This window comes from Alexandromys fortis, unplaced genomic scaffold (assembly GCF_014885135.2).
Source record: "Alexandromys fortis isolate MF-2015 unplaced genomic scaffold, M_Fortis_MF-2015_v1.1 scaffold_638, whole genome shotgun sequence".
Classification (NCBI taxonomy): domain Eukaryota; kingdom Metazoa; phylum Chordata; class Mammalia; order Rodentia; family Cricetidae; genus Alexandromys; species Alexandromys fortis.
Window position 1 is genome coordinate 20,921 of NW_026068512.1, and position 18,322 is coordinate 39,242.

The window sequence follows — 18,322 nt, forward strand, 5'->3', positions numbered from 1 at the left end:
CAGGCTGGCTTCAAACTCAGAGATCCCCTGACCCCGATTTCCAAGTACTGGGATTAAAAGTGGGCCATGATTTTTTGTTTTTATATTGTTGTATGATGGTTTTGTTCCTATCAAGCATATGCTGTTGTACTGAGCTTCACCCATATCTTGAATTTTAAAATTTGACAGAGGGTATCATTATGTTTCCCAGGATGGCATGTATTCATGACATTGATACTGGTTGTGCTTTCTGAGTCATTGGATTGCAGGTGCATCACCTTCCTTCCTGTTTTGTTTTGTTTGAATTTTTATTTTAATATGAGTATTTACTTGTACATGGATATGTACCATGTGAGTGCCTGATCCTTATATTGATTAAAAGATGGAACTAGGAACCCTGAACTTGGAATAATGAATAGTTGTGATCCCCCATGTAATTCCTTGAGTCAGACCAGGAGTACTCTTTACTGTTGAAACATCTTTCCTGCTCAGTGTTATTTGTTATCAACATATATATCTGATGTTTTCATTTGTCCATTTATAACTTTTTAAACATCCAGTGCCTTTTAGTAAAATCTTATTTATGTTGCAGTTTAAATTGAGACACTTCAGGTTTCTCATAGATGAATAAAGAGCTGGAGTAAATAGATAACTCTTTTCAGGAACTACAGCAAAATCCTCTGAGTTCTTTCTATCTTTTATGTTTGTTTGACTGACTTTTAAATGGAAACAGATCCTTAATATATATTTATGGCTGTCCTAGAAGTGATTGCATGGACTAGGCCATTCAACTCAGAGACAGATAGATATATGCCTCTGCCTTCTGAGTGCAAGGATTAAAGGCATGATTCAATACACCCAGCTTGCCTATTTTTCTTTTTTTGTAGTTAGAAATTAATCATCCATACAATTTCTCTCATGTGTACTCTGTACTGTTGATCTGTTTACTTATCTTTTATTGTTTGTTAATAGGCATTTCGAAGGGTTCATAAATTACAGAGGTGAATCTTCCATTCAGTTTGTTTCTAAAGTGACTTGGTAATTAAATTATATCGATTTCATAGAATAAGTATGGGGAGCACTAAAGTTATATGACTATACTGTCAAAGAAGTATACATTTGCAGTGTTGTCAAAGTCATGCTTTCTGTTGTACAAATGTATGGAATATTTTAGAATGCAGTGAGCTATGATGATGTACATATCGACTTCACATGGGAAGAATGGACTTTGCTGGATCCTTCCCAGAGGAGTCTCTACAAAGATGTGATGTTGGAAACCTACAGAAACCTTACTAGTATAGGTAAGACTGAATTCTCTTTCATGTTTTAAAATAAGGGGACAATTGTTCATTGGTAACTGGTGCTCTTTTGTAATATGATTGAGCAAGAAGAAGAATGAGATGAATAAATCAGGCATGGTTGTAAGGTTCACTGCAAATGGTAACTAATTTTTTTACACCTTTCAATATATAACATACATTTTCTGGCATTATATTTTAGGATACAGTTGGGAAGACCATAATATTGAAGAACATTGTCAAAGTTCTAGAAGACATGAAAGGTAATTTTCATGTGTAAGCTGATAGAATTGTATCTCTGAAGAATTTGTAATGCATCCTATAAGCTTTAAACAAAAGCAACAGTGTAAATACTAAAGTGCATTGATGATTTTTAAATTCTCACAAAATCATATACCTTAATTTCAGATAAGTGAACTGCATTTGCAAGCCATTCTTTTAAGAAGGAAGACAAGGAAACAATGTCTTAACCTATATTAAAATTTGAATCATAATATGATGAGAGCTATATTTTAGAATTATCAATTCATTTATTTCATACTGTTCATATTATAATATATATAAAAGGTGATAAGTATCTCTCTAAAACTCTATTATACTAATATACTTGTGACTGTGCAAAGTTTAGTGAGGGGGCAGTTAAAGTCAACAGTCAAGGGGCAGCTGTTACGGAGGGGCCTTAATCCAGATACCACAAGTCTATGAACATAAAGTCAAACTGTGTGAACTCAATGTGGAAACCTTATATTTGTTATTTTTCTTTTACTAGGTATATCATATGTTACTTTGGATACAAGCCATATGAGCATAGGGATGTGAAAATATATAACATACCTTTTTCTCAGAACAGTTAGAAGATATGTAGCAGTCCCCATGTTGAATATACCTGTTGAATTTGTTAGACAAGTATATAAGTAATTGGTTTTCTAGCCTCATTGTTAATATATCAGGAAGCTCACATTTCAGAAAAGCATCATGAGTACTAGGACTGTGTAAGTATTTCTGTTTGTCATAGTTCACTTACCAAATGTAGTATCACTCACAATATAGGAAACTTTATGAATGCAACAAGGGTGGTGAAGCTCTGAGATTTTTCAGTTCTCTTCAAATATGTAAAAATTCTCATATAGAAAAAAGATTATGTAAATGTGAACCATGTAATAAAGGCTGTTATCTATTGTCTTCAAAGATGCAAAACAAGCCTTAATGAAGGGGAACAACAAGATTGTAAACATGGTGATAAAACCTTAAGATATAATTTCTCTTTATAATTGGACCAAATTGTAAAATTAATTCATACAGATAAAAATATTCAACAATGGATGTGCTAATTCTTTCACATGTACCACTATCATTACAGGCATGAAAAAAGTCAAACTAGAGAAAAAACTTCTGTATATAGTCAATGTGTTAAAGCCTTCATATGTGACAGTCATCTACACAGGCTTGCAAGAACACATACTAGATTGAAACCCTATGAATATAATGAATGTGGTAAAGCCTTTTTACATCACAGTCCTCTTCAGATACATAAAAGAACACATACTGGAGAGAAGGCCTGTGAATGTAATCAGTGTTGTAAAGTCTTTGCACATCACAGTCTTCAAAAAGTACATATAAGAATACATACTGGAGAGAAACCCTATAAATGTAATCAGTGTGGAAAAGCCTTTGCATGGAATAGTCATCTACAAGTACATGAAAGAAGCCATACTGGAGAGAAGCCCTATGAATGTAATCAGTGTGGAAAAGCCTTTGCATGTCAGAGTAGTCTCCGAAGACATGAAAGAAGCCATACTAGAGAGAAGCCCTATGAATGTAATCAGTGTGGAAAAGCCTTTTCACGTCACAGTAGTCTCCAAATACATGAAAGAAGCCATACTGGAGAGAAGCCTTATGAATGTAATCAGTGTGGAAAAGCCTTTGCACATCACAGTAAACTCCGAAGACATGAAAGAAGCCATACTGGAGAGAAGCCCTATGAATGTAATCATTGTGGAAAAGCCTATGCATGTCACAGTAGTCTCCAAATACATGAAAGAAGCCATACTGGAGAGAAGCCTTATGAATGTAATCAGTGTGGAAAAGCCTTTGCATGTCAGAGTAGACTCCGAAGACATGAAAGAAGCCATACTGGAGAGAAGCCCTATGAATGTAATCATTGTGGAAAAGCCTATGCATGTCACAGTAGTCTCCAAATACATGAAAGAAGCCATACTGGAGAGAAGCCTTATGAATGTAATCAGTGTGGAAAAGCCTTTGCATGTCAGAGTAGTCTCCGAAGACATGAAAGAAGCCATACTGGAGAGAAGCCCTATGAATGTAATCATTGTGGAAAAGCCTATGCATGTCACAGTAGTCTCCAAATACATGAAAGAAGCCATACTGGAGAGAAGCCCTATAAATGTAATCAGTGTGGAAAAGCCTTTGCATGTCACAGTAGTCTCCAAATACATGAAAGAAGCCATACTGGAGAGAAGCCCTATGAATGTAATTGTTGAAATATGAGTGGCGGCGGGGCTGCGTCCCCAACACCCCGGCCGCTTGGCTAGCTTATGCCCGAAATAACAACACACAAACTGTATTCATTTAAGAACTGCTTGGCCCATGAACTCTAGCCCTTACAGGCTAATTCTTGCACCTGGACTAGCCCATTTCTAATAATGCATGTAAGCACCCCAAGGTGCGCTTACCCGGAAGATTCTAGCCTCCATCCATCCTGGGAGAGTGGAGCGTGGTGTCTCTGCTCCAGAGAGCAGAGTCTCTCCGGAAGCAGAGCAGTCTGACCTCACTTCCTCTTCTGCCCAGAATTCTATTCTGTTTCCTCCTCCCATCTATCTTTTAATCTATCAGGGCCAAGGAGTTCCTTTATTGCTTAACCAATGAAATCAACAGATTGATATATGACACTCCCACATCATGTAATCAGTATGGAAAAGCCTTTGCATGTCACAGTAGTCTCCGATTGCATGAGAGAAGCCATACTGGAGAGAAATCTAATGAATGTATTTAGTGTGATAAAGCCTTTGATTATAGCATAGTTATTCTGAAGGTGCCTCAATGCTCGTGTTGTAGTAATGAATGCTTAGAAGAGAGAAACTTTCATGTGTGAAAAAGTGTTTGTTTAAAGAGTTGTTTTAATTGTAATTGTGTGATGTCATTATATGTTTGTGTGAGTATGTAAAGTTTTCATGTTTGCGTCTGACAATGTTTGACCCTCGGATCTTCTTGTAGCAAGAATTACAGGAAGTTGTCAAAAATCAGGCCTTGGTCCTAGGAATGAATATTTTTCTTAATTGCCCAGCCGTGTTTCTAGTGCTGTAAATATTTTAAAGCCTATTTGAATCATGTTGAAGTCAAGAAATAGGGATAAACTCATATGAGAGAAAAACTCTATTCCTGAAAATGATTTTGTAAAGACATTGGACATCACAGTTGTCTTCAGCTTCAAGAAAAAACATGTTTCATTTATTTTTTGTAATAGCCTTGAAGGAAGTAAATTAGTTACCATGTTCACTGAAGACTGATGTTAGAGATCACTTCATTGTGGTTTCTACTTTGAAACATTTGAGGTAGATACTAAAATGTGCTTCATGTGTGACAAATTCACTTCTTGCCTCTAAGACTTTCCAGAAATTAGAAAAATCATAAATCTTGCTTTATCAAGAGTTGCTGTTTGAGTGTAGCTTATGTTTGGCTTCAGAGTATCTGAACTATGAGGGAAAGGGTACTGGAACACACACACAAGGGACATCATATTTTGGAAGAGGAACAAGAACTGCTCTGAGAGACAGGAAAAGTTTCTACTAAAATACCAATTTTTCAGACTAGAGCCCTGTTGAAATAGGAACGGCGGGGCTGCGTCCCCAACACCCCGGCCGCTTGGCTAGCTTATGCCCGAAATAACAACACAGAAACTGTATTCATTTAAGAAACTGCTTGGCCCGGCTAGTTCCAGATTCTTATTGGCTAGCTCTTACATATTGTTCTAACCCATTTCTAATAATGTGTATAAGCACCCCAAGGTGCGCTTACCGGGAAGATTCTAGCCTCCGTCCATCATGGTGTCTCTGCTCCAGAGAGCAGAGCTATTGCGTCTATCTGGGAGGGCTGAGCATGGCGTCTCTGCTCCAGAGCGCAGAGTCTCTCCGGGAGCAGAGCAGAGTCTGACCTCACTTCCTCTTCCGCCCAGAATTCTATTCTGTTTACTGAGCCCTGTGTTTCCCGAGGGTGTAATGGCAGAGCTGGGAAGGGCTGTGCTGGCTTAGTAATTTGATTTCTGCTCATCTAGTAAGGGAACTGCTACTGTCTTGAGGGACTCTGGGCAAGCCTAGCAATTAGGAGCATCAATGGGAAAGTAGATTGTGAGCAATGAGGGGGCCAATAGGGAGCCATGAGAGTTGTTTGCTTTTTCCATAACTTTTATATTTGATTTCTACCTCCATTTCTTATCCCACCTTCCTCTGAAGAGGTAATACTAACTACCATTATGGGATTGGGGCAATGACTGTTCTGATTTGTTTCAGCTGAATTATTTTTGGCATCAGGTGGTAGTATTATGGTGCCCTCCCATAGAGCCTGTCATAAAGACCAATGTCTCAGATGTAGACAGAGTTGTCTGGGAAGATGTACTGTTGTCTGGGAACCACTAACATATCCAATGTCCATAAGACATTCTTGACAGACTCACAATAGCTTCCATCTGTTAGAGGTTTCCATTTAACTTCTACAGTTGGACTCAAGAGTGATGAGCCCACAACCAACTGTCACACCATTTTATACCTGTTTCATCAGCCAAAAGTCAGCATGATGCCCTTCTCATGGGGCTTCTGGATAGGGAGAAGAGAGGTATTTAGCATCATTTAATTTGGAGGATAAAGCAATCCTGGGCCTGTCCTTCTTTGCTGTGTGCAGGTGCTCTAGGAGCCAAGGTCTGATGTCTCACATCCACACAGAATCTTTTTATCAAGAAAAAAAAGGTTTCAGGGCAATGACAGCAGGTCATTAGAGCAAGCACGAAGTCCTAATGAATTCAGAATGTTGTGTGGCAGTGTCCACAGCATGCCAAAATAGTGATTTGGAAATGAAACACTGATTTTCAATTTCTGTGGCTGAATAAAATATTCTAGAGAAAATGTAATGGAAGCACATCAAGCACTAGGTCTCATGTAAAGTTCCTGAGCCCCAGCCTACTTATGGCAAACAAAGTTTAAGATACCTTCTTATAATGCTTCATTTTTCCATACAACTGTAACATTTCAACTCAGAAATTTATAAATTCTGATACATGTATGTTGAAATTATAGAAAATTATAGAAAATTCTGAAGGGTAATAGAAATCTTCAGAGGCAGTACACATTTTAATAACTGCTGCTATTTTTGTATTGAATTCTTAATATATCTCCCCCCCACACACACTTTTTTGGTTTTTCGAGACAGGGTTTCTCTGTGTAGCTTTGGAGCCTGTCCTGGAGCTCACAAAATGTGACTTTTTCATTTTTGCTGGTTATTAGTATTTATTAGTATCATAGGAAATTTTACTTAAACTATTAACTGAAGATAGATGAGTTTATACTTCAAAGTCACAAAGAGAAGGAAAAAAAACATTTACACTGAGTGTGCTGTAATCTAATGTATGGCAAATAAGGGGGAAATTTCCAAAAAGATGTAAATGAATAAAGGCCCAGAGACCTTTTGGGAGTTAATCCTGAAGGTCAGAAAAACAAAACAGCCAGCCACTGGCTCTTACCACTACCTCAGTCCAAAATGGTGATCCTGCCTCCAGGATTCCTCAGAATGACATTATCTGAGAGCTGTCTCTTTCTATCTTATATTCCTCTCCAATGCTGGGATTAAAGGCGTGCACCACTACTGTCTGGTTTCTATCTATCTAGTGTAGCTACTGGAACTAAAGGCGTGTGTCACCACTGCCTGGTCTATAAGCCTGCCAATGGGGCTGTTTTACTCTCTGATCTTCAGGCAAGCTTTATTTATTAAAATAAAAATGAAATATCCCTACAGACATTTATTCAAAACCCCATAGGAAAAGTCACTGTAACTATATCACAAATCTTAGAGAATACTTAGCTTGTTATTCAATGTGGAAATAATGTATAAAGTTTCCTGGAAGATAAGAAGTATTCAGATTTTCTTGGTGTATACAAGACCTTCAATAAGTTCATAGGACAAAACTTCCCCCAAACTATGGAAAGACGTAATTTATGTCTATGAGGACATATGAGGAGCCCACAGAACACCAAAAACATGAGACCACTTAGACTAATAAAGTCAACAGAACTACTAATAAGTCAACAGAACTATCTGCCATGATTCACTCTGAGTAGATATTTGGGAACTGGTAGGTGGGAGAGAAACCTCCAGTTACAAATGGCACTAAATGCAAGGCATGAACTCATGACCCTGAGATTAAGAGTCACAGCCTCTACCAACTGAGTTAGGGAGTAAGTTATACAGAACATTTATACATTTCACTACCAAATCAGAGAATCATGAAGAACACAATATTCTCAGAGAGAGGAAGATTATAACAATACACCCGAAGGCTATAGACATCCAGACACAAGCACAGCTGCTGCCTAGAGCCATGTCTGGGTCTGTGGCCCTGTAGAGGCCAGAGTCTTGTGTGGTGTCTATGGCTCCAGTGGCCACCAAGGGTTCTACAGATGCCCGGGGTCTGGTGAGCCCCCTGAAACTATGTTGGTGCACAGAGGCCATGCTGCCGCCAGGGCATTGAATGACCTGTGATGTCACCAGGCCGTGGCGGCATGACCCAAGGGCCATGTCTGGGTCCATGATCCTACTGCAGCTGGGGTCTGTGGCGATGTCTATGCCCCATGTTATCATGGGGGTCATTGGAATCATGTTGTGCCCTGCTCTTCACTGGCCCTGAGATAGCTGATCCCGCCCCTTGATGGCTATTGCAGCAGACTAGCTGGCCCTACCCCTCAGGAGAGAACTCATTCCTGCACTCACACTCAGGAAAGATGACCCCACCCCTCACAATAGATGTGCACTTCACCTAGGAAGCACACTAGAGCTGACCCTGTTGTGGGGCTCACAGTTGAAACAGCCCTCAGGGCATGACAGTAGAGGCTAACCCACCTCTTCTGCCCCCTACAGCAATCAGGAGCCAGGGTCCTGTACCTTTCCTGGGCAAAACAGTAGAGCTGGCCCTAATGATATGAGTCAGGGAAATCCAGATCTGAATGGTCCAAGAGCAGAACTGCCTCTGCTCCTTGCTGTATGCTGCATTGGTTGATCTAGTTGAAGCAGGACCGGAGAGCTCATGCAGGTAGTGATGATCAGGAAAAGCTAGCAAGCTGACCAATCAAGCTATCAGCCAGGCTCAGAACCAGAACATTGAGTTGGCCCGTTCCAACATCCACCATATCTATGAACTACTGGAGCATGTGAAAGGGATGAACCTATAGACCCAAAACTGCAAGATCTCCATGACACAGGACAATAGGATATCCAAGAGGAATGTAAGTAAAGATGAATGGGTTTACCTTTATGTTAAACTCTGTGTCTCAATGGGAAACACTATAGCTTCTGCAGCAAGATTCTTCTTCTTCTTCTTCTTCTTCTTCTTCTTCTTCTTCTTCTTCTTCTTCTTCTTCTTCTTCTTCTTCTTCTTCTTCTTCTTCTCCTCCTCCTTCTCCTCCTCCTCCTCCTCCATCTTCTTCTCTTCTCCTCCTCCCCTTTGTCCTCCTTTTTCTTCTCTGTTTCTGTTTTGGTTATTTTCTTTGGTTTGGGGGTTTTCTTTTAAATTTGGTTTTGATTTAGGGGGAGGTTGCAAGGACAGAGGGTAGTTTCAAGGATATGAAAAGATAAGTGGGATTTTAATGTATGATGTGACATTCAAAAAAACAATAAAAGAGTCCACATAAATGGCTTTATGATGGAATTTATAAAGTAGGAAAAACAAACACAAACCAAATCCAGACTCAGTCAACAGCCAAAAAATAAATAAAAAATAAATACTAGAACATTAATGAATGAAACAGAACAACAGCAAAACAATCACGAAAAATCAATGATTTTTAAAGCTTGTCGTGGGTTTTTTTTTTTTTTTTTGACAATATAGACAAGATTGACGGACCCTTGACCCAACTGGCAAAAAGAAAGAGTGGACCCAAATTAACAGAATCAGAAATTAACAGGGGAATATTCAAGAGATACCAAAGAAATCCAGAGTACACTAAGTAAAAATCTTATACTCCATTAAGCAAGAAGCCTAAAAGAAGTGGATGAATTTAGAGATTTAGTCAGAGCGTTAAAATTAAACCAAGAAGAAATAAACATTTCTAATAGACCTATAACAAAGGAAGATATTGAAATACAATAAGTTTTGCAGCTTAAATAAATCCAGGGACAGATGGCTTCACAAGATAATTGTACCAGACTTTCAAAGAGGTTCTGTAGCCAAAATTTCTTAAACTTTCAAAAATTAAAAACAGAAGAACTCAAGCTAATATTACTCCAATACATAACACACACACCCTCACTCTATGGACCAATATTGCTGATGAACAGACTAAAACGCACCCAATAAAACAGTTACAAACAATATAGACACATCAAAAAGACTATACAGCATGACAAAGTTGGCTTTATCTTTGAAATGCATGAATGTTCAACATACACAAGTTAATAAATATAAAAAATCACATAAATGTGTTTGAAGACTGAAAAACACATGAATATTTCAATATTTAAATAAAAAGACTGATAAAAAAACAACCAACATTCCTTCATGATGAATGTCCTATAGAATGTAAAGATAGAGAGGACATCCCTCAACATAGTGAAAGCTCATGGGAGAACCCACAGTAAACATCACCCTCAATGGATAAAAGCTGAAAACAGCCTTATTGAAGTAAGGAATGAGACAGGAATATCTACCGTCCCCACTCATTTTCAATAATTTCTCAAAAGATAAGGGAAGAGAAGGAAATTAAAGGTATACAAATAATGAAATAAGCAGTCAAACAATCCCTATTTGAACACAAGATGGATAGTATACAGTAGATATTCCCAAAATTCTTACAGAAAACCCCTTGAGATAAAGGCAGTATGTAGCAGGACAGAACAAACTTTCAAAGATATATAAAAAAAAGTGTCCTAAAATTCACAAGAAACCAAAAAGGACCCTAGATAACCAAAGTAATACTGAACAAAAAGAATAATGCTGAGGAACTACAATTCCAGATCTTAAATATGTGAAAAACTGTAGTAATAAAAACAATGTGGTACTGGTAAAAAAAAAAAAATACATGTAGTCCAATTGAACAAATGGATGACCCAAACATAGGTAAAGGGAATGTCAAACACTTACTATTTGACAATGCCACAAAAAAATATAAGCTGGTAAAAGAAAGTATCTACTGAAGACAAAAAACAATCCCACACCAGTTAAGAGTTATGGATATTTATTTGAGGGAAAAAACTTACAAATTGCCATCCCAAAAAAACAATCCTCTTGTCACAAACAGGAAACAAAGAATCTAGCAACCAGAATGGGAGCTGGAAGCAAGAGAGAGCACGCCCAGTTCCCACTGCATTTTAAAGTATAATAGACCACACCCCAATGGGCTGGTATATTGGCTGAAGGAGCAGAAGGAGCACCCGCAGCAGTCTACAACAAATGTTGCTCAAAAAACTAGACAGTCACATTAAAAACGTAATACTAGATCTTTATCTTTCACCTTGCACAAAAACTCATGTTCAGTAAGTCAAAGAACTACCCATGAAACCCAAATCATTCAAGCTGTTAGAAGAAAGCATAGGCAGTACCCCACATGATATAAATGTAAGAGAGTCCGGGACAGGACACCATTTGCCAAGAATTAAGGCCAAGAATTGATAAGTGGAATTTAATGAAACAAAAAACATTCTCCACAGCAAATGAATCAATAAAAAATATAAGCCAAAAAAATAGAAAATGATCTTTTCTAGCTAGATATCTGACAGAGGATGTATATCTAGAATATATAAAGAATTTTAAAAAAGCAATAAAAAGAGAAAGGGCTGGAGAGATATCTTAGAGATTAAGGGCACTGCTGCTCTTCCAGAGGTCCTGAGTTCACTTCCCCAACAACCACATGGTGACTCATAACCATCTATTGTGGGATCTGTTGCCCTCTTCTGGCCTGCAGGTATACATGCAGGCAGAGTACTGTATCCATAATAAATAAATATAAAACATAAAAGAACAAATAATTCATTGCTTTTCTAATGGGCCTTGCACGTAAACAGAGAACTATCCAAAGAAAAAAATAGTGGCTAAGCAATACCTCGCAAAATAATTATTATCTTTAGGATCTAGGAAAATGAAAATCAGAACAACTTTCAGATTGTATTTTACCATAGACAGAATGACAAATATTAATAAAACAACCAGCAAAAAATTAATGGGATTCAGGGAAACTGAACACTTGTTCAGTATTGATCAGTGTGATGGTCTGAATAAGAATGGCCCCCATAGGGCCATTGAGTGCTTAGTCCTCAGGTAATCTCAATTCATTTTCCCTGGTCATGCTCACTAATATTTGGCCCCATAATATACTATCTCATATCCCCTTTAAAAGAACTGCATTGTTTAATGTTGAGATGTTGTAATTTTACTAAGATTAGCAAGAAGTCAGTCTGTATATTTAGATATGGATCTGCATGAAGAGCTCATGAAATAATACCAAATAAACTGCCCTCAGATGCTCCCTATTTCAGTGTGAAACACAATAACAAGGGAAAAAGATAATGGAAGAGATGAATGGATTGACATAGAGAAATAGAAATGAAGGCAGAATGCATGTAAAGGAAGAAGCAGAGCAAGGTAAGAAAAGAATAGTGATGCTAGGTATTTGATTTATGATCTTACAGCCTTATTTTATTCATGGTTTCTGTTTGATGGTAGTTTCCCTAAACCATAAGTGGATCTTAAAGTCCAAATTATATAAAGAGAATCAAATAAAAATGAAGGGAAGCATTCCTTTCAAATGGTAGATAAATTTCTATACCAAGTTATTAATTTTGTAACTTTGAAGTTTATACTGAAGAAGCAGTACTCACAAATGATCCCCAAAACAACCTACATCTAGTTGGTTGTTGCTCAGGGTCTATATACTTTCTCCTCTGTTTTGTTTTGATTAAGACTATGCTTTTCCAACTTAGGTAAATAATAAAGGGGTCAGTGTCACAAAACTGTAGAGTGCTTCTCCCTGTATAGTTTAGGGCTATTACTCAGACACATTTCAGTATAAGCAACAGGTTAACCTGTAGGCTATGGCCAATCAGGAAAGTATGTCAGGACTTGGAGACCCTGTTTTCAACCTGCTTAGCAATTTAGGATTGTGGTGTCAACATTAGGTACCCTAAGTGCTCCTATGTAGGACTCCTTACAGGTGTACCAAAGCAAAATATCTGGTAGACATCTGTGGAAGTGAGCAGAGACTCATCCATCTGGAATAAGGACAGTCAAGGGTAAAATCAAAGTTCAGCCCTCATATCACCCAGGTTGAGCATTGTCCTCAAATTCACAAAACTTCTTAGTGCATACTATGTCCTCCCCTTCCCATTTCTTTCTGGGAGGTCTACCATATATGGGAAACTTTAGACGAGCTACCAGCTGTAATATTTTAAAAGGTTTCCCAGTTTAGATTCCATGAAGGTAGGGTTTTCCTGTCCTGCAGCTGCTTTCAAATAATCAACATGGAGACTTAAAATTACTTATAAGTATTTGGCCAATAGCTCAGGCTTATTCCTAACTAGCTCTTACAACTTAAACTAACCCATTTCTATTGATTTTTGTATTTCCAGGTGACTTGTGGCTTTACCTGTCCTCCAGTATGTCTGTCTCCCTCTGCATCCTCTTCTGACCTCCAAAGGCATCACATAACATGCTGTATTTACATAAATTCATGAAAAACATGCATATGCATAAAAAACACCCTTCAAAAGGTCTACATCTGCAGGAAGTATATATCAGAAAGATATACTTTCTTTAGAGAGTGAAAGTGTCAGAACAATTAACATTAGAGCAGAGAGATTAACCTTTGCCTTCAAATCATTGCTTTTTAGTTGCTAGAGGCTCTTCTGTGCATTCAGATGAATATTTAATTGTCATATCCTTCTTTTTGTTTGTTTAAGTTTTATTCTTTGAGCATAAGAATATTCTTTGACATAAGAAACAGCCACTCACAAACTTGTGCTAACATTATTCTAACTAGATTCAAGTTTCAGCTTTGGGTTTATTAACTGTTCTTAAGGTGATGGTATGAGAATATGATTAATGAAATGAGTTAAATATCTAATCTTTACCTGATCTGTAGTGTCATCTACGCAGATATGTGCAGTCCTGGTTGACACAGACTAGTCAGCTCAGAGGTTGAGACTCAGGTCATTGGTGTGTTAGTTTACAACAGGAAGCAGCTGACAGTTCCATACAGGACAAAGTCGTATAATGTCTTAGTAATAGCATTTTCTCTACCAAAGAAGTGCTTAGTCTTTTTCAAAGTCAGTATAGGTAAGTGTACTTCTCGTTATTTTATTATTTTAAAAAGTCAATTATTAGTATCATTTTTAAAATTTCATTTTCTTTAATGCATTACTGCTCTAATTTCTGTTTCCCAGTGTTTCCTGGTAATTAGGAATTTTATTCCATTTTTTCCTTTAGTGCTATCTATTTATTTATTTGTATCACTTTAGAGCAGTGGTTCTTAACATGGGGGGACTAAGGCTCCCTTTGAGGGATCAAATGACCTATCAAGTGAGTTACTTAAGACTATTGAAAAGCATAGATATTTATATTACAATTCATAACAGTAGCAAAATTACAGTTATAAAGTAACAGTGAAAATAATTTTATAGTTGGGGTGTGGTCACCACAACATGAGGAACTATATTAAAGGGTCAAAGCATTCAAAAGGTTGAGGACAACTGGTTTAGATCATTGTCTCCTGTATCCCAGGTTTGCCTTACACTTATTGAGAATTTCTTTGAACATTTAATCCTTCCTCTACTGCACAGGACTGGAAAGACAGTCCTGCATCTCCTTCCAGTCTGGGCCTTGACTGGTCTGTACAAAGGAAATATAGACCAATGAGTGAGTGTCCTCCAACTTCTCTGGCTTTTTGGGGAAGCTTAACAAATGAAAAGAGACATGTGTAAGAATTGAGTTCACTGACAAACTATAAAGCAGGTATAGTCATAGCACAGAAAGAGAGAGGCAAGAAGGAAGGTGAAAGTTTTCCTGCTTTGAAAGTAGTTGATATTAGCTGTAGTGATATTTCTTTCTTTTTTTTTGTTTTTGTTTTTGTTTTTCGAGACAGGGTTTCTCTGTGGTTTTGGAGCCTGTCCTGGAACTAGCTCTTGTGGACCAGGCTGGTCTCGAACTCACTGTAGTGATATTTCATTTGTATTTCAATAAATAGATAAAGCTTGTCTGAAGATCAGAAAGTAAAACAGCCCCACTGGCCTACCTTACAGACTAGGCAGTGGTAACACACACCTTTAATCCCAGTAGACACACTAGTTGCCATAGAAACAGGTTGGTGCATGCCTTTAATCCCAGTGGTGCACACCTTTCATCCCAGAACTAGAGAGGAATATAAAATGGGAGGAAATAGATCCCACACAGTCTCATTCTGAGATTCATGGAGACAGGATTTCCATTTTGAACTGAAGTAGAGGTAAGAGCTAGTAGCTGCCTATTTTACTTTTCTGACCTTCAGGTTGAGACCCAATTTCTGTCTCTGGGTTTTTATTAACCATACAACAATTAGCAATGAGCAGTGAGGTAATCAATTTTAAATGATCAATAAAAGTTCTGACTGGCCATTTCTCAGGTTCACAGAACAGACAAGCAAGAATCTGGATAAAGAACTGAACTTTTGTGAAAACGAATAACTGTAGTTACGCTAGTTCAATCAAAATGGAAATGGATAAAATGGTATGCATTGCCTAACATGACTGTTTTCCCAGTTTAAGATGTATAACCTGAGAAATGGTGTGAGTGTTACTTGGTGTGCTTTAATACAAATCCATTGTCTCTGGAGCACGTGGCTGTAAAGCCCGATTCAACTTTTTATCGTAATTTTTGGGATTATAGTTACATCATTTCTACTAATTTTCCTGCATCCAAGCCTTCCCATGGGCACTTCATTGTTTTCCAATCCATGGCCTCCTTTTGTTTAACAACAGGTACTGTTTGGATGTGACTTGTGTTTGGCTGTAGGACCTCTCAGCTATGAAGCAAAGGGTTGGCTGGTCTGGACATTGAGTGTGTAATTAGATGTGGACACAAAGGACCCCGTGTCTTAGAAAAGGAACAGGATGTACTCTGGGAGAATGGAAGATTCTACTAAGCCACACATTTCCCAGACTAGGTCCCTGTGTGACTTCGGGTAGAAGGGAAGAGCTGTGATAGCATGTGCTGTCTGAGGCATTTGATTCCTGTTCACCCAGTGTGGTAAATGCTTAATGTCTGTAGCCCCAGTTGGGTAGTCCTAACTCTGGGAAGGCTGAGCAATCAGGAACACCAGTGGGAGGTAGCTTGAAGGTTCTTTCCAGGATTCTCCTTTATAAGATTCAACTGTTCTGCTGTAGAGAGCCTTAAGGAAAACCACAATCCATGCCATGGTGAGTATGGGGGCCTTTGACCCCAGATCAGGACCACTGACCCCAGAGCAAGTCTGCTGAGCTGTTAGAGCTGCTGGGAATGGGATGAACCATGGGCCAGACTGTGGTTCTCTTGGTTTATATGTTGATCTGGGCAGTGACCCTGGATTTATGAGCCTTGCTGAGTGTAAATTATCTGAGTAGTGGGAGGCTCTGTTGTCCTGGCATGAGAGGCTAAGATGCTGGTAATATCACTGTCCAATGTGCATATCCAGGCACTGATTTTGGAGTGCAGTGGGAAGACAGATTGGAAAGTTGGAGGTCTGATTTCTACAAATCTTGAACATTGCAGTTGTCTTATAAATGTTACAGATAGTTTAGAAAGTGGTAGTAAGGAGGTGATGGGGACCATCCTTCACCAATATATGATTAGAATGTTCTTAACTTTCTGCTACCACAGCCATAAATGGTGTGATTCAGGAAGTTCAGTCCCAGTGCCCAAAGGGAGTTTCTGAGCTGCAGAGGTTTCTCAGGTTAGCATGATGATGGGGAGGTGGTTAGGGCAGATGCCACATTTTGTGCCATAATCCATGTGGCAGAAAGCAGACATTAAATTATTTTCTATATTGTTTTGTGACTGGGTACCATTGGGGCTGGGTTTTCCTGAAACCATGGAGCATAAGGGGCTGTAGAACTATAGTAGGCTCTAGGGAAAATCCTTTCTGTTTGGAATAAATATCAATAACTGGAGGATATAAAATATAATAGTCTAAAGGTCACTTTGAGTTAATTTTGTGGGAGTTGTGAAGTGTGTGCTTATTAAATTTCTATATACATAGTATCATAGGTAGCTAGGTAACATTGGTTACGATCACAGTGTTCCTGGGCAAGTTTCTGTAGAAGGGAGCTGTGGGCTGCATTCCTGCCACCTGGCTCCCAGTCGCTTGGCTAGCTTATGCCCCAAAATAACAACACACAAATTATATTCATTTAAGCACTGCCTGGCACATTATATCTAGCCTCTTCTTGGCTAACTCTCATATCTTGCTTTTACCCATATCTAATAATCTGTGTAGCACCACGAGGTGGTGTCTTACTAGGAAGATTCTAGCCTACGTCCATCTTGGGTCAGAGCTTCATCAAGTTTGCTTCAGAGAGGAGAGGCATGGCGATCGCCTCTCTTCCTCCCAGCATTCTGTTCTGTTTACTCCACCTACCTAATTTTATGCCCTATCAAGGGCCAAGGCAGTTTCTTTATTAACCAATGACATCAACTCAAAACAGAAGACTCCCACATCAAGCTTTCTTTAATCTTTTGATTAAAAGTGGACTGTATTTTTCTGCTTTTGTTCTTGGCTTGTTCTCTCTACCCCCTTAATTCTTTTATAAATATTGTACACATTCTTAACTATTATAGCTTTTGTGGTAAATATAGAAATCACATTTTGTCAATGTGTATACTATTTTTTAACAATCCCGTTGAGCATCCTAAGTATTTTCACTTTACATGCAGCTTTGGAATCAGATTTTCTGGTATTGAGCATCCTAAGTATTTTCACTTTACATGCAGCTTTGGAATCAGATTTTCTGGTATAAATTGCATTATATTCAATTTATTGTCCAAATTGAACACACACACACACACACACACACACACACACACACACACACACACACACACATATATATATATATATATATTCATCATATTCTATATTCATCATGTTCCCAAGGATCATTCAATTAGTTTACTTATTTAGGTTCTGTTGTTAGTCTGTGAAGGACTTTTAGATAATTGGAAAAAAAGTATTATGGGACTTGGTAATTTGCTCAGCACATATTCTTCTTAGGGATGATAATCTGAGGTTTGATTCTAACAACCATGTAGGGAGGCTTTATGTGGTGGATGCAGTTGTCCATGTGGGCACCATTCTGTTGTCTGAGTTTTCTGTCCTGCCCAGTTCCTGCTTGGCTACTGACCAATCAGCATTTATTTAAGACATAATTGACAAAATATAGACAATTGTCCCACACCAGATTACAGTGAGGTAAAACTAGAAGGGGATTTCTGGGACCCAAAGAAAGCCAAATAAAGGGCCCCTGCTAGCTCAATATGGTCATTGATTGCTTGTAGGTCCTGTAACATTCTCCAGATCCCATTAGGCTTATGTATCACAAACATAAGGCTATTCCAGAAGCTTACTGGGGGGCCTTACCTGTCCTTCTTTAAGAAGATTTCTTGTGATTTACTTGAGTATCTTAAGTTTAAGTTCAGGTAATGGCCACTGCTCCAACAATACAAGCTTACCAGGTGCCTACCTAATGGGGGGACCCTGGGGACAGAGGCCTCTACTTTTGGGGGTGAATCCCGGTGTCAGCCTGATGACACCTTGCTCAGTTTTATCATC

The 18,322-nt window shown here is 38.4% G+C and overlaps 1 protein-coding gene across 1 annotated transcript; it reads left to right on the top strand.

Moving 5' to 3' along the window:
- Window positions 1–1,153: 1,153 nt before the first annotated feature.
- LOC126495821 (zinc finger protein 431-like) lies at window positions 1,154–4,043 on the top strand (the record flags this gene model as incomplete). The annotated part of the gene is made up of 5 exons (XM_050133401.1): window positions 1,154–1,280; window positions 1,480–1,540; window positions 2,047–2,126; window positions 2,180–2,183; window positions 2,638–4,043. Coding segments are annotated over 5 exons (1,413 nt in total), but the record flags the coding sequence as incomplete, so codon positions are not given.
- Window positions 4,044–18,322: the final 14,279 nt, after the last annotated feature.